Source organism: Equus przewalskii, chromosome 9, assembly GCF_037783145.1.
Source record: "Equus przewalskii isolate Varuska chromosome 9, EquPr2, whole genome shotgun sequence".
NCBI classification, from domain to species: domain Eukaryota; kingdom Metazoa; phylum Chordata; class Mammalia; order Perissodactyla; family Equidae; genus Equus; species Equus przewalskii.
In genome coordinates, this window is record NC_091839.1 from 59831040 (window position 1) to 59849318 (window position 18279).

An 18279-nucleotide genomic window follows, 5' to 3' on the forward strand; every position below is an offset into this window, starting at 1 on the left:
TCCTAATTCCCACATAGGTTTATTCAGCAAGTATCAAATAAATGAGTGAATGATATTGCTAGTTATCTTATCACTGTATATATTTAATTTAGTCAAATGCACTATAAATCCTTAAAGGTTGGAACTTTGTCACATATCCCTTCACTTAAAAAAAAACAAAAAAAACTGCCAAACCTAAATAAAAGAGCTAAAACTACAAAACTCTGAGAAGAAAGCAAAAGAGTAAATCTTTGCAACTTTAGATCAAGCAGTGGTTTCCTAGCTTAAGCAACAAAAGAATAAAAGACATAAATTGGACATCATCAAAATTAAAAATACTTGTGCTTCGAAGGACACTTTCAAGAAAGTGAAAAGATGGGGCCCAGTGGCACAGTGGTTAAGTTCACAAGTTCCACGTCAGGGGCCCAGGGTTCACCCGTTCGGATCCCAGGTGCGGACCTATGCACCACTTGTCAAGCCATGCTGTGGCAGGCGTCCCACATATAAAGTAGAGGAAGATGGGCACAGATGTTAGCTCTGGCCAGTCTTCCTCAGCAAAAGGAGGAGGATTGGCAGCATATGTTAGCTCAGGGCTAATCTTCCTCAAAAAAAAAGAAAGAAAGAAAGAAAGAAAAAGAAAGTGAAAAAGCAATCCACAAAGTGAGAGAAAATATTTGCAAGTCATAAGTCAGATAAGGGCCTTGTATCCAGACTACATAAAAACTCTTACTATTCAACAACAATGAAAGAGAATAAAAAGGAAACCCAATGAAAAAATGGAAAAGGATTTGAATAGACATTTCTCCAAAGAATATATACAAATGGACAAAAAGCACATGAAAAGTTGCTCAATATCATTAGTTAGTGGGAAAATATTAATCAAAACCACGATGAGATACCACTTCACACCCACGAGGCTGACTAAAATCAAAAAGACAGACAATACCAAATGTTAGGAAGGATGTAAAGAAATTGGAACCCTCACACAGTGCATGTGGGAATGTAAAATGGTGCAGCTGCTTTGGAAAATAGTCTGGTAGTTCTGCAAAAGGTTAAATATAGAGTTAACAAATAACCTAGCAATTCCACTGTTAGGTATATACCCAAAACAACTTAAAATATATGGCCAAACAAAAACTTCTACATGAATGTTCGTAGCATTATTCACAATAGCCAAAAAGTGGTAACAACCCAAATGTCCATCAACTGATGAATGGATAAACAAAATGCGGTATATCCATACAAAAGAGTATTCTTCAGACATTTAAAAGAATGATGTACTCATACATTCTACAACATGGATGAACTTTGAAAACATTATGCTAAGTGAAAGAAGCCAGATACAAACCACATATAGTATGGTTTCACTTATATGAAATGTCCAGAATAGACAAATCCATAGAGAGAGAAAGTAGATTACTGGTTGCCAGGAGATAGGAGAATGGGGAAATAGGGAGTTACTATGACGGGCATAGGGTTTCTTTTGGGGGTGATGAAATGTTCTAAAATTAGACAGTGGTAATGATTATACAACTCTGTGAATATTCCAAAACCACTGAATTGTCAAAAAAAAAAAAAAAAGCCTCTGCCAAGATGAACTTAAATAAACAACTCACTGATGAAAAATGCAGTAACTTATCAATCAATCTCACAGAAAAGCATCCTGACAATTGATAATAAATAATTCACCTTCATCAGTCTTTTCATTAAAGATCATGGATGCTCCATAGGCAAATAGTTCTCATTACCTTTATATTAGATATCTTATCACAGATAAGGATGTTGGGGCAGGAGTTAGAAAACTACACCAATATACTAAACACTGAAATACACTACATTATCTTAAGGGAGGTATTTAAGGCAAGTGATTTGAACAAAATGTAGCTTGGCAACAGATGTTAGCTCAGGGCTAATCTTCCTCACCAAAAAATAATAATAATTATATATATATATATATATATATATATGAAAAACAGATTTTCTGGGGAAAGAAGAGCAGAAAGCAGATTTTTACGCTTATCCTCAAGAATAACTGCATATAATTAATAATTATTGATGGAAGCACTACATATGTGAATGATACAGATTTTCTTTTAAGAGAAAACCACTGCTGAAAAAGAACATTTAATGAAACAAGAAAATAAAATGCAGGTTATCAAAAATCATGTAAAATTTGAACACATTCTTGAGAAAATAAAAGCATATGTTTGCCCAGAAAAACATGTAGAAAAATATATACCACACCATTCATAATGTTCATCTACGAGTTATTTTACTTCTTTTTGCTTATCTTTATTTTTTGCCAGCTTTGAGATATTACTGACATACAGCATTGTGTAAGTTTAAGGTGTACAACACCACGATTTGATTCATGTATATACCTTGAAATGATTACCGTAATAAGGTTACATCCATCATCTCATAGTTACAATTACAAACACATCATCTCACAGTTACATAGTTACAAAACAGTTACACACAAGTGTGTGTGCTTATCTTTATTACCTAATTTTTCTTAAAGGCGTTCTATTTATATGACAAAAATTTTAATTTAGGAAAAAATAAGGTTCTCCTCTTGCATCTGTTTTCTTTACTTTGAAGGCTTAAAGTAAAATAGCCCATCATGGAACTCATTTTTCTTTCCTAATACAATAAAGTTTTTTATAACAATTCATTGTACAGGAGGAAAATATTCTATCTTCCTACTGAACCTAACAAGGTTAATCTTCATTCTCAAAACTAAGGTGACTGTAATTTTTACTCAGTACCTACCCTTTTTATTTGCTAATTTAATCTTCAGGGAAATTTATCATGGAAACCCCCTTATATATTTGGAGAATTAATAAACAAATAATTTTCTGGGGACTTTTATACATTATAATTTAATTACTTCTCATAGCAACCACAAAAGAGAGTAATTTATCATCACACAAATTTTACAGGTGGGGAAATTGAAGTTCAGAGATATTACTTTACCACAATCCTATAGCTAGAGAATATTAGCCCAGATATGAAATAAGTGTTTCCAATTTCAAGATTTCCTTACACCACAGTTGTGCTTTTTATTTACACCTATATTTATTGAGAATCAGAAGCAAAAACCCCTTAAGTAGTACTTTAAGAGGGAACATCTTTATTTAAATCATTTGGACAAAAGTACTTTGTTTATTCAAATACCTTTGTGATGGAAAATGTCTTTTTGATAAAAGTACTGAATTTACAACCTCGATAAACTAAACAAAGAAGCTTAGTTACAGCTGGCCAGGAGCAAAGATCTCCTGTAAAATTTAATATGACCAAGTTCTGTTCTCTTCTAAGTATCAAATTGCTCTGTTTTCCTATCATTTGTTTTAAAAGAGAAGGACTCCCATGATGTCATATGGCTTCACTTAAAAGCCCATGCTTATCAACCTAAATTTTAAACCTTTATATTTATATGGACGTAAAGGTCTACAAAACATTTTAGTTAATTATGTAAAGTCTTTACAAAGTGTGGGAGGCAGTGATAGCTCATAAATTGTTTTTATCATAAGCACTTGGGTGATAGCTAAGCTTTGTTAAAAACAAGACAACAGGACTCCCAAAAGGGAGTCACTTATGCTAAGCTCCCAACACCCAACGGAGACTTAATTGCAGTTTTGCCTCTTCCAGAAATGGAATCTTAAACTAATCAATCAGGAATTGCCTAATCAGCACTAGTGAGGTAATCTGCCTGATAGACTCCTGTCATCCCCTAAAGGAAAGTGACCTTGCCATAACCAATCCACTTTTTTGCCTAGTCTAACTTCCTCGTTCTCACTTTCTTCTGCCTATTAAAGTCTTTCATTCTGGACAGCTCCTCAGAGCTCCTTTCTATCTACTAGATGGGATTTAATGAACCATTAACTAACCAATAAGATCTTTGAATTTTGCACATTGAATTTTGCTTTTTAACAGCTTAAAATTAACTCAAAGGTTTCTTTCTCCTTCACCACCTCAAACTGGACTGTGCCGCAGTGTGGCACAGATTATTATTAACTGGCTTCTCAAAAGCCATTCACAATTTGCTTTTCCTTTGCCTTCCTCTACTTCAGAGAAGGCACTCGCTTGCCACTTGGTTGGCACAGCCTCTTTTGCCTTCATGCCTTGCTTCTTCCCCTGCTCCCTGACTAGAACATGGAAGCAACACCTGGAAGTGCAACAATCATTTGGGACCACGTAGACAAAAAAGAGCGAACAGAGGGCAAGAGGTAGCTCTTCGGTACTATCCTTGAGCAGCCGCACCAGCCCAGCATTCCTCATCTCTAGACTTTTTGATACAAGATGAAAATAAACCTTACTTGTTTAAACCATATTGATTGGTTTTTCTGTTGTGTGAAGCCAAAATGACACAGAAATACCTTAGCTTGTGTTCTTTCCAGGGTTTAAAGGACAGCTGGATGTGCTCTCTCCCCTCTCTAGTAGTTCGAAATTTTTTAAATGCTTTTAACAATTTCTACATCTAAAACAGAACATGGAACTTTGTTTGTTCTTTTACCACTCATTAGAATGACAGTCTATATATCTTTTTAAAAAAATCAGACTTCGTTATAATAAAAATTAGAGTAGAAAATTTAAGATGACTAGAAAACTTCTTAATGAACTGTATACTAACAAATTATATTTCTGAACCTATCTTCAACACAAAAGTAAGAAAAACATGGATACCATGATTACATAAATATACCGTTTTCCAAGGGAAAAAATGCTGCTTTTTAACAAGCCGAAGGTATTTCCAACTATAAATTGTGTTAAACACTGGTGAGAGGTGGAATGAGAGGTATTTCAACCATGAAGTGCAATCCCTGAGGAGCTAAAGAGAGATGTAAACTGTAAAGCTGGCCAGACCTTTATCTCAGCTTCTGGCAAAGTATAGAGAAAACAGCTCTAATTACGAACAGGCTAAGACAAAAACCATTTCACCTAGCAAATTGCGATAAGGAACAGTCAAAGCTACTGAAGTCAAGATAAGAGGGGCACATATATATTGTCAGTGGTGGCGAATGAAACTATACATGAAAAGCAATTAGGAAATATATACTAAGAGCTTTAAAATAACTAATATCCTTTGACACAGTAAATTTATTTATAAGACTTTATTGTAGGAAAGAATCATATATGGACCAAGATTTACATACAAGAACAACTATTAGTGTTATGTATATTATTAAAATACTGGAAAGAACTTAAATGTTTAATAATTAGAAAGGGTTAACTAAAGCATTCTATATCCACATGATAGAAGAATGTAGATAGTCATTAAAAATCATGTTTTCAAAGGGAATTTAATAATATGGATAAACATTCATCATATCTTAAGTCAGAGGATCCCAAACTCATTCAGAGTGCTCTTAGTATCTTAGTAATTTGTTCATGACACCTCTAGGTCAAAAGAGATACCTAATAATTCCAGTACGGAGGTTCCTCAAAAAGTTAAAAATAGACCTGCCATATGATCCAGCAATTCCACTTCTAGGAATGCACTCAAAGGAAACGAAAGCACTGTCTCAAAGAGACATCTGCACCCCATGTCCACTGCAGCATTATTCACAACAGCCAAGACATGGAAACAACTTAAATGTCCACTGGCAGATAAATGGATAAAGAAAATGTGGTGTATATGTACAATGGAATATTATTCCACCATAAAAAAGAAGGAAATCCTGCCATTTGCAACAACATGTATGGACCTTGAGGGCATTATGTTAAGTGGTATAAGTCAGACAGAGAAAGATAAATACAGTATGATCTCACTTAAGCGGAATCTAAAAAACAGAACTCACAGAAACAGAGAAGGATTGGTGGCTGCCAGAGGCAGAGGGGGTTGAAGGTGGGGGTATGGCTGGGTGAAGGTGGTCAAAAGGTACAAATTTCCAGTTATAAGATAAGTAAGTTCTGAGGATGTGAGGTACAGCATGGTGACTCTAGCTAACAATACTGTGTTGTATATTTGAAAGTTGCCAAGAGAGTAAATATTAAAAGCTCTCATCACAAGAAAAAAAATCTGTAACTTTGAGGTGATGGATGTTAACTAAACTTATTGTGGTAACCATTTCACAACATATACATATATCAAATCATCATGTTGTACACCTTAAACTAATACAATGTTATATGTCAATTATATCTCCATAAAACTGGGGGGGGGGGGACCCACCACAATGAGATAACTACTTCACACACACTAGAATGGCTATAATAAAAGAAAAAAACAGAAAATAACAAGTGTTGGCGAGGACATGGAGAAACTGGAACCCTCATACATTGTATGTGGGAATGTAAAATGGTGCGGCCACTGTGGAAAAGATTTGGCAGTTCCTCAATAAGTTAAATATACAATTACCATAAGATCCAGCAATCACAGCAGCATTATTCACAACAGCCAAAAAGTAGAACCCCAAATTCCCATCAATGGATGAATGGATAAATAAAATGTGGTATAACCATACAGTCATATATTATTCAGCCATAAAAAGCAGTGAAGTACTGACATACACTACAATACGGTGGACTTGAAAACATGCTAAGTGAAAGAAGCCAGCCACAAAAGGCCACAGAGTATATAATTCCATTTATATAAAATATCCACAATAGGCAAATCCATAGCAGAAAGTAGATAGTGGTTGCCAGGATCTAGAGGAGGAGAAATTGGGAACTGACTGCCTAACAGATATGGGGTTTCCTTTTGGGGTGATGAAAATGTTCTGGAATTAAGTAGTGGTGGCAGGTGCACAATGCTATGAATATACTAAAACTCACTGACTTGTACACTTTAAAATGGTGAACTTTATGTTATGTCAATTTTACGTCTAATAAAAAATACATTATTATGTATAAATAATCCATAGAAAACACTAGGAGAGGCGGAATGGGAATTGGAGGAAGGGAGTCAAAAGGTACAAACTTCCAGTTATAAGATACATAAGTACTATGGATGTAAGGTATAACATACATAACCACAGTTAACACTTCTGTATGATACATGGGAAAGTTGTTAAGAGAGTAGATCCTAAGAGTTCTCATCACAAGGAGAAATATTGTTTTTCTTTTCTTTCTATTGTATCCGTATGAGATGATGGGTGTTAACTAAACCTATTGTGGTAATCATTTTACAATATATGTAAGTCAAACCATCATGCTGTACACCTTAAACTTATACAGTGATGTATATAAATTACTAATCAATAAAATTGGGGGAAAAAAGAAAACACCAGGAGAAAATATGCCAAAATATTGTCAATGCTTCTCTCTGAGTGGTCTTATTACAACTGATTTATGTTTTCTTCTTTATGTTCCTATAATTCCTAACTTTTCTTTAATGAACATATATTGGTTTTTTGTTAAAACACCGATTTTTATAAGAAAAGAAAAGTTGTTTTATTTTTTTTAAATCTTGCCTTTTTCCAATAATAAAAGTTAACCATAGTCTACTTTTTAAATGCTTTATATTTTAAAGTAGGTAATATCACATAGTAAAACAAATACATATAGATATTTTTCAAATAATTCAGTGTATACAGGTTATTTAAAAGGTCTTCCTCTCAACCCAAATTCCCTTGCCATAAACAATCACTGTTAGCAATTTGTTGTGAATACTTCCAGTCCCAGTTTTTGCAGTCAGAGATTATATCTCATTTATCCTTGTATCCTCATTACGTATGGCACAATACTTGACTCATGGAAAGGAATCAAATGATAAACAGCAAAGGATGGATAAATGAATGGATAGCCAGAAAAATGGGACAGAGATGATGGACAGATGGATAGAAGATAGGCAGATGGAGAATGGATGGATAGAAATTTGAACAGAGAATAGATTGATGGATGAATACGTAAGTAGATGGATGTTATTGAGAAATTACTATTAAATGACTTAAAGTGATAACCTTACTAACTGACCTTTCTAATGATTCCTTTCAGCTACTGTACCCTGATCCTTTATACTATTACATCTGCCTATTACGACTGACCTCTATTGTGCCCTTCTTGAAAACAGTTTGGGTAAGAAAAATTTAAAAGGAATTATAATTGAACATAAATGAACCAGTTTTTACTTATGTGAGGAAAATGTGAACCAGAGATTTTCAGTCCTATCAACTATATTCTACTCAGTGGCCTCAAATTTGCAGCTAGCTCAGTGCCAGACACAAAGTACAATTCAGTAAGTTATTATATTGATTGGAATTACCTATATATTGATAAGTAAAACAAATATAATTTCTCTATAAGTGAAAACAGAAAAATGTTTCCATTGTCTTGGTCTAGTCCTCAGATTATAAGAAAAACACTAAGAAGGAAAAGCTAAAAACAGCACATAGAGTATACAAAAAAAAATTACTGAAGAATTGTTTATAATGGTGAAACACTAGAAACAACCTAAATATTAATAGGTAATTTATTTATTTTATTAAACCAATGCCCTGTAGAACTCAGGCAGTCAGACTCCTGAATTCAGGTCATTCTGAATAAAAGAATAGCCACAACCACCGAAGACCAACGTGGTAATCCAGACGATTAAATAAAAGAAATCTTCCAGAATGTAGAGGGGGGAAAAGAGTTGAAAATTTTGAGAATGAATTTAAGAGACATGGAAGATGGAGCCTAAAATGTCAACATTTCTTAATAAGCACATTTGAAGAAGAGAACAAGAGAGGCTACACAGAGAGGAGAGGAAATAATAAATAAATAACAGGAAATAAAAATTGCCCTACCCCAAAGACAAAAGAAAGGGCCCACTAAAAGATCCCTAAGGAACCGGCAGCATTGGAAAAGGGGAGTGAAGGAGTGGAGTGTGGGGTGGGGGGAGTGCAACTAAAGCTACTGACTACCACTTTCCAACATGTGAAGTTCAATCATGTGCAGAAGTTATCTATGTAAAAAACAATTTGTAAACGACAGAAGAAACAAAGCCAGATGAATTAAAAAAGAAAAAAAAAGACCTACATTTTCTAGACAGACTTTGGTAAAATTTTAGAATGCATGGATAAAGTGAAAAATCCTAAGAGACTCCAGAGAGGAAAAAAACATTCCAGTAAAGAAACTTCCCATGAACAACAAGAAATACCAGAAGACACGAAGCAATAGTTTTGGGTTCTGAGAAAAAAATTATTCTTAATATAGAATTCTATATTCAGCCAAACTATCAATCAAGTATGAAGACAAAATCAGAGATGCAAGAACTCAGAAAATCTACACATCCTGTATGAAAAAGTTACTCAAAAAGATGTACTCAACTAAACAACAAAAAAAATTCCAAGAGAAAAACACACATGGGGTATAAAGAAAAACTATTAGCTGGGCATGACTCGGAAGACTTGAAGAAAGGGCAAAATAAGAAGAGCCATTAGGCCCTAATACCTGGAAGATTGTTTCAAGCAGCACTTACTTAATACGCAAGATTACATTTCCTTCTCCACGGGTCTCAACATACTAATTCATTCAGCAATAAATAAATTTCATAATCATAATATTTTAAAGCTGTTGAATGGTTTCCAATGGTTACTTTCTAGAATCAACCCATAGACAAAAAGAAATGAATAAACCAGGATGCTATAAAACTATACTTTAAAAATCAGGAGATAAAGAAAAAGAGTAAGAAAAATGTTACTTTCCTTAATATTCACATCAGGAAGATCACAGATAACACTTGGGGAGTCAAGAAAAAGAAATTTAAGTTTATAATTTAAAGTCATAAAAGTATTCACCACAAAAAAATGTAAAATACCAAAGATAATAAACGTGAAGGTTGAGATAGGAAATGGAGAAAAAAGCAGGTAGTGAGATTTCACAAAATTGCTCAGCTTTTCTAATGGAAAGTCAACAGAAAATGCCTAAAGTAGATAAATCAAGAAACACAATTATATGTGTTTACTTAAAGTTATAATGGTAAGCACCAACAAAACTTAGAAACAGTTAACACTCATCACCTCTTGAGAAGTGAAGGGGGCTTGGGAGTGGACAGTGAGAAGGAAAGCTTTTACTTTTCATTTTACGTACAATTGTACTGTTGGAGCATTTTTAATCATGTGCAACTATCATTTGATAAATTTTAAAAGCATAAAAGTAAAAATATTTTCACTTCGATACAAATATACTATAAAGATCAAAAGATTGCTGAGAAATTAGTTAATAGAACTCTGGTTTTCCAAGTTACACAAGCTCAAATTACACATAACTTTTCAGAAGAACGGAAGGCCAATTTTTTTTTTTTAATTTGCACCTAAACCAAAGCAATAGGATTGACTCAGTGTTTAAGTCACTCTGAAAATGCCATTATAATAATCACATTGCAAAAGAAAAGGGGGAAAAGGAAACTAACTGTTGTAGTTTGTGCCTCAAACTGCTTGGTACTTTTAGAGATGAGCTTATTTAACACTTTGAACGAAAATGATAACTTTCCTGCAGAAAGACGCAACTAACCCACCCATAAGGCAGAAGTTTTACCTTATCTTTCCAGCAGCCAGGGACTTACCTTTCTGTCCAAACGTAAAAACCTACAAATATCTGCAAAACAGTTTGCCATGACAGGGTTTTGGTCTGTGGTCACAGAACAAATCAAAGTTAGCTGGCCTACTTGGTAATTAAATCCATTCCCTAATCCCATTCAGCTTAGTAACTGAGATCATCAACCACAAAGTCTCATTAAAATAATATTTTTAAATAGAAAATACACAACAGGTTTAAAGCCTCTATAAGGATGTCATGTTTTTCCTTTAGAAAGATTTATTCTGTTAGAAATTGAAGGTATTTTATAAGGATACCAATTATTCAGGACTTTCCAGGGTTTTATTTCTCTTTGATTCATCACTCACTTCTGGATAACGACTCAAACCCTCAATAAAAAACTACCACTGCACACTTGTATCCTGAATTACATCCTGTCGTCTCTCTTGAGACTCTCTTTTATCCTGCACAATGCATGCTCAAAACGGCTATTACAGGAAGTGCTGGGCTATCAGCTATTTATAAATGGACAAAAATCTTTAAATAGCCTTGTCAGCCACAACTTTATGATTCTAGACCTTTAAAACTACCTGTTTTTAAAGAAATATGTTAGTAATTCAAAATATTAAAATGTTCCCCCCCCAAAAAGAGTCTTGCCCCTTTGTTTTGGAATTCAAAAGTAGTATTAACATTATACAGTCACAACATCTCAAAATAATGAACAAGTTGATCTTTAAAAACATATTAGCTGGGGCTGGCCCAGTGGCCTAGTGGTTGAGTTCACACACTCCACTCTGGCACCCTGGGGTTTGCCAGCCCGGATCCTGGGCGTAAACCTACACACCGCTCATCGAGCTATGCTGTGGAAGCATCCCACATACAAAACAGAAGAAGATTGGCACAGATGTTAGCTCAGGGCCACTCTCCCTCAAGCAAAAAGAGGAAGATTGGCAACAGGTGTTAGCTCAGGGCCAATCTTCCTCACCAAAAAAATAAAAATAAAATTATTATTATTATTATTTTTAAAGCCTTAACATTTCTCTGCCTTATTCTCAGCCCCCTCCGTCTCCAGTCTTTAGATATTTATATCTCATACATCACCATATTAGCAAATCATTTCAAGCCATTACCTCCAAAGGTAAACAGCTTCTAGGAATTTAACTTACAGCTATACTAATATGCACAAAATACTGGACCTACTAAGATAATCTTGGCAGTGTTAGCACTAGCAAAAGACTGGAGACAGCCTAAATGTCCATCAACAGGGATAGTTAAATTATGTAAGTCAATACAATGGAGTACAATGAAACTATTAAGAGGAACTAGGTACATAAGATATGTAATGATCTTCAAGTTATATTTAAGGTTAAAAAACATAGAGAAGAAAGCATACAGTACGCTATCATTTACCATTAAACACATCCCTCAAGAAAATCTCTAAAAAGGAAAGCCAAGAATGCTTGCCTCTAGAAAGAGAAAAGGGGGCTGGGAAAGGGAAGGCTTATATTACATTGTATATTTTTTTACACACATACACTTATTACTTACTAAACACACACTTTTTTTTTTTTACAAAATACTTTTTTGAAGAAGTAATCAAATATCCTTGATTCCACTCACAAATTAACAGTTTTTCAGTTTGAGTCCTGGTTTTGCTTTATCAAACTATTTCAGCCTCAAAATTTCTCCCATAACTTGAAAGAAAAGACACGAGCTTTCCTATTTCATTTGTCCACACTGTCATTTATACATTTTTATTAAAAGGTCACTTCATGGATTTGAGCATTATAAAGGTGCTGCTAAGCCACTTGTTCCAAAAACTCTAAACTTGTGCAATCCAGTATTACAGCTACCAGCTAGTTTCTCGGTCACACTAATCACATTTCTTGAGCCACATGTGGCCAGTGGCTATCATTATGGATAGCACAGACGCATTTTCATCATTGCAGAAAGTTCTGCTGGACATCACTGCTCCAGACTAAGGGTCAGCAAACTACAGCCAGCAGGCCAAATCCAGCCCACCACCTGTTTTTGTAAATACAGTGTAACTGGAACACGGCCCTTCTGATTTGTCTTCATCTATATATTGTCTGTGGGCACTCTGGCACTACGGCAGCAGATTCAAGTAACTGCAACATAGATGGAATGGCCCACAAAGCCACAATATTTAGTATCTGTCTCTCGACAGAAAAAGTTTGTGACCACTGCTCTAGACAACCAAATTTCATTGAAAAGAACATTTGTTTCCCTTGGGTCTCAAAAATAAAGTTTTGAAGGCTTGCAATGCATAAATAAAGAATTACTTAAACATAAACCAGTGTCCACTTGATTTACTAAGTGCTAAAAATACTTAATTTTTCAACATAAATCCATAATAGCAAAAAATTTCCTAAAATTTGTTTGAATGCTGACATTTTCTAAGCATCTCTACAAAATAGCTAGCAAAATCACAGAAGACAGATTACTACACTCTAGATATTTTAAAACAGCTGACTGAAGAGAAAAAAATACCTAATAATTCAGAAAAATTTACCTATGCTCCTTTTTAATCTATTAAGTGTATCAAGTCTTGAAAAGCAACATATAATTTCTGAAAAAAATTACACTAGATCTAGTTAGTGCTACAGAAATATTTATATTTAACCAGTTATCTCCTGCAACATCACAATACTTCAGGCTTTAAGGACATGAGTGAAGTATGTTTACCAATTTAGGGTACTTTTTAAAATTTAATAAAATTTTTGAGTGTGCATTGTATGCCCAACCCTGTACAAGGCACTAGAAATAGGATGACCCATGTGTAGTTAACAGGTTATGGGGCAGATAATTATCACTGATAGTAATGATATCACACACATAAGAACAAAGAGGGGCAGAAGCACAGCTAATGAGTACACGGGGTGAATAAGGGAAGGCTTCTAGAAGAAAAGCTACTTGAATTGGGTATTGAAGTGTGAGCAGGAGTTTGCTAGGTTTGTGGGGGGCGAAGGGAAGGGGAGGAAGGAATGGCAGAGCAACACCATCCTAGTTTGAATGAAGAAAAAAGAAAATGAGGCATAAAAAGGACTTAGCAAGTCCTAGAAAATAGGAGTTCAATGCTACAGAAGCATATGGCTTGAACATACTGGAAAAGGAGGGAGTTGGCGGCAGGTGTCAAGGCTGTAAAGACTTCGACTTTAGGATCCGAATGCAAATGCCTTTCCATGCTAAACTAAGGAATTAAGATTGGATGTGATTATATGAGCCACAAAGAACAGTCTTCCAAGAAGAGATATGCCATGATTGATTTTATTTTGTAGGAAAATGACACTGGCAGCAACCTGGATCTTGGACTATAGTTAGGAAAGACCAGTGGCAGAGACCCACTGGGCTACTGTGCAAGTGAGAGATGACGGCCAAGAGTAATGACAGTGAGGATGAAGAGAAACCAGATGAAGAGCAGCAACTACATGTGGTAGAATCTAGTCCTGCACTCCTATTTTTTTAAACTGTCCCTCATCTGTGATATTTTCCCTTTTCCATACTTTTTGGTATTGATGTATCCTTTGCAAGAAAAAAGTTTATACAATAAGACTGTCAAAACTGGAGGCAATATGGCCTTTTTTTTCCTCCCATGGTATTAGGAAGGAAAACACATTAGAAAATGTAAGAACTCAAGAGTCAAGAGATCTGGATTATAGGCTTGTCTTTGCTCTGAGACCATGGGCATGACAATTAACCTCTAAAAGTTCTGGTTTTCTCATTTGTAAAAAGAGGAAATTAGACTAGATGATCTAAAACTCTTTTGAGAGTTCTAAAACGTTACAGTCATACTGATACATCTTTAAACTTTGGGAGGTCTCAAAAAAAATGCAAACAGATTCACCTATTTTAACTACAAACCAAATATAAAAAAATCCATCAAAAAAGGGCAGACACTATTGTACCTATTATTTACCTATATGTATCTACATGTACCTACATTTATTTGTGAAAAATTTCATGACATACATTAAGACATGCAGTCACCAACTATTCATCTGGAACCCTAAGGCAAAACTGAAACTCTAAGATGTCTCTGTCAGCCATTTCACTTTCAATTACTAAGTATCTTTCAAAAACGTCTCCAAAAAGGAGCATGCTTTTTTCGGAGTGCTTCAAAAAACTAAGTGAACGTCTGCAAAGTTGAATAGGAGTATCGTCGGGTACAACGGTTTTCAGACATACTACTAGCCTATGGAATCATATTTGTCTGAACCTACTACTGACAAAAGAACTTTTTAACAATATTCCTTTATCAATCAAAACAAAGTGGTTCAAACTTGAGAAATATGGTCTTGAGATTTGTAACCATAAACAGTTATGTGTGACTCTTTACTAATGTTTAAAGAAAAATTGTACTATAAATTCTTGTTCATACTAGAAAGTCTAGAAATATTATGAACTTGTTTCCAAGAATAACTTTTATGCCTGATTTTTAAAAAAAGTAGTTGAGTCAAAAGACTCTCTCCCTTCAAAACCAAAAGATGGAACAAACATTTTTCTTAAAGGTGAAAAACCCAGATGTAAGTCTTGCATTTCCAGTCAGCTATAAATTTATGTAACATAATTAATATAGCCTAAGTTAAAGTCATATTTCAAGGGAAATAACATTCTAAGGTTTTGTAAACTGTAGTATTAAATTATAAACAGACTTTTCTAATGACATTTTATGTTACATTACTTCTTTCAGGGTTTCTTCTAAACACCTGAACAATTTTTTGGTTGTATACTACATTATACACACCAGAATAATTTCTCCTCAACATACCCATGTGATTTCTTTCTTGCTCCCTAAAATAGCATTATTTTTCTGAGTTAACCAAAATAAATTCCGGAAAGAGCCAAACTGTAACTTACCATGATCAGAGTATAAAATCTATTACTATGCAAATCTGTATCAGTTTAGAACCATCACTAAAAACTTTTTGTTCTTTCAAACCACTAGCATCAATGAACATACAGCTAATCCTGCTACCAACCCGCAGAGATGTGGGTGTTTACTGTAACGCCTCAAATCTCAACTAGACCCTTGGTCCAAGAAAAAAGCCTTCATAATGATTTTTCTTACACGTAATATAGTGATTTAAACTAATGCTTTCAGATCCTGAAAGCTTTTTTTAAAGTATAGTATTTTGAAGATACACAAACGGATCTTACTCTACTAAAGCTTTATTAATTCTAACCAAACAAATTTCACTCAAGAAGGAAGTGTATTCGAATCAAGAACTTTATTAGAAGGGAAAATATTCCAAAAGAATAAATAGAAGCAGGATTTAAAATACTTTTTAGTTGTAGCCCATACTATTCAAATACAATTCAGAAGCAGAATTTTTAACTTTTCTCAAAAGTTGCCTGCTAAAAAGAAGCTATTTTAACAAAAAAAAAAGTATATTTTTAAAATTCCAGATCAAGTATATTACAAAGTTAGCATGAGGAATACGAAAAAAAAAAAAAAACATCTGATTTGTTTTGTAAGGCCAGTGTCTAAACAGGAAAACTAGACGTGCTTTCCCCAAATACATCTGATAAGAGTCCCGCAGGAATACAAGTGTAACGAGGAGAGTGGCTACTCCAAAAACAAAATACAAGTTAACTATAGGACCTCACATTCCAAAATACTCATTCAAGGACTCCTGGCAATCAACTCAAAGAATCATGAGAGAAGGTTAGAAACAACTGAATACTATGGGGCCCGTTCAATTATAACAAGAAAAAAATTAACTGCAATAATAACAATTCTTTACACTTGTATATTACCTTGTAATTTTCAGGATACTTTATGATAAAACAATTTATAAAGTTGTGCTTTTTCGTTCCCTGGATGAAATTAGCACGCACACACACAAGCTCCTACCTACTTTGGTCCTAGAGTTCATAAATCAACCATATCAATTACAACAGAGTGCGCGGAACGATAAACAGCACTTCAAATCTTACTAATGTCACTGTGGCTGATATTCCGTTTATTCGGAAAACGTTGCGCGACGATCCTAAAAACTCTCTTCCATAGAGAGTCTAAGCGGACAGGCAGATGTTCCTGGGCTCCCTAACTCTGGGGGAGGGGAATTCCTGGCAGGATGGGCCGCGGGGGGACGACTGGTTTCAAGCTACCCTTCGCAGGCAGGGAGCTGGTTCCACCTGTCCTGCAGTGGAGCCCGTCTGCCCTGCAGGACGAAGGACAGGCGTTCTCAGCACTAGCCAGCTCGCCTTCTCCAGAGAGAACAATCAGTAAGGGCTTCCTAAGGAGTTCCTACGGGTCTCCCTCGACTCCCAGGAAAACAAAGGTTCAGGCCCAGCTCTGTGTCACTCCGCATTCCGTTCTGGATAATCTAGGTGCCCGATGAACCCCAGCAAGCAGTTATTTGGCAGAGGATGGAGAAGAGGACATAACACCCGAGGTGGCAGAAACGAGTTGCCAGAGAACTAGGCGGACTCTGAAGTTCTGCGGGCAGAACGCGGTTAGTCTCCCAGGAGAGCCTACGTTCGAGGGAAGGTGTGGAATTTAGAACGCGAGAAAGCGAAATCCGGGGCCGGGGAGGAGGGGTCCAGAAGCCGCCCGGCGTGCGACAGGGACGGGAGGGACTGCGCTGAGGGGCCAGTGGCTGGCCGGCCCCAAGGGCGGTGGTGCCCAGCGGGTCAGCCCTGTGAGGCTGGCCAGGACCCCGGCGCTCGGCCGCCCGACGGGCTCCTCGGCGCGGTTTCAAACCGCCGCCCCCGGAGGCGCTCCGCCGATTGGAAGTTCCACACGACCGTCACCAGCCCAGGGCCGGAGCGGCAACTCCTCGGCGGGGCTCTCCCAGCCCTCCGCGTCGCCCCAGGAGACCAGAGCCCACCAACTCCCCCTCCCACCCAGGTTCCAACTCCAGTCCCGCCGCCAGCGCCAGGCACGCGGAGGGCGCCCTCCGGGACGGCACCGACGCCCCCCGACCGGGCTGCGCCGCGGGAGTCCGAGGGGCGCGACGGGGCCGCGCGGGAGGCGGGCAGAACCCGCGTCCCTCAGAGTCTGCCCCGGGAGGCGGCCCCGCGACCACCTCCGCCTCGCCCCTCCAGCAGGGCCCGACCGGGCTCCGACCCACCCATCCCGCGCGGTCGCGGGCAGGGCGAGGACCCGAGCGAGCCTACTCCCCCCGCCCCTGCTCTTACCCATCTTTCCGCCTCGCCTTGTAGACGTGCCCGTAGGTGCCGCGTCCCACTTTGCACCCTTCGTACTCAAACAAATCCTCCACCCGCTCCCGCTCCGCCGCCAGCTTCGCCTTGAAATCATAATCCATTGTCTGCTTCCCCCATAGAGGCACCGGGACGCGGGGGCCGCCGCCGCTCAGTCCCTCCTCCTCCTCCCCCCGCGACCGCCGCTCCACTTCTCTAACAGCCGCCTCTCGGGCGCGCGCGCGCGCCGCCCGCCGCCCCACGGTCCGCCTTCAGCAAGGGACTCCTCGGCGGCCGCAGCAGCCACCTCCTCCACCTCCTCCTCCTCCGCGGCAGCGGCGGCGGCGGCTCCCGCAGGCACCCCCAGTCCCGCCTCCCCCCTTCATTTCCTTGTTTTGGAACCTGGTGGGCCGCGCCGCGGCTTCCTCGAGCTCATTAACGAACCAGCCCTCCCGCCCCGAGGTCGCAGAAGCTCCTGGGAAATGTAGTTTCGGATGCCTCAGGAGCAGTGGAGTTTTGCCAGAGAAAGTAATACAACTCCCAGGTTGCCATGGGCCTCCACAGCCTCGCCTCCACAAGGCATGCACGCCTGCGCACTGGGGCCGCCCCCCCCCCACCCCTCAGGTAGCGCCGGACTGCGAGTTCCCGTGAAGGTAGAAAGCGCAAAGTTGT

The 18279-nt window shown here is 37.7% G+C and overlaps 1 protein-coding gene across 6 annotated transcripts in view; it reads right to left on the reverse strand.

The window, feature by feature from the left end:
* Positions 1–18066, reverse strand: part of CDK19 (cyclin dependent kinase 19) — a 162604-nt gene extending 144538 nt beyond the window's left edge. For 2 of the 6 annotated variants that reach the window (XM_070556825.1, XM_070556827.1), the window contains exon 1: positions 17605–17971. In XM_070556825.1, coding sequence (XP_070412926.1) covers positions 17605–17732 — 128 coding nt within the window. In that variant the 5' untranslated portion in view covers positions 17733–17971. Of the gene's footprint in view, positions 1–17604 lie in introns of all 6 variants that reach the window. The other 4 variants (XM_008521292.2, XM_008521293.2, XM_070556829.1 and 1 more) reach the window with 4 other exon arrangements.
* Positions 18067–18279: the final 213 nt, after the last annotated feature.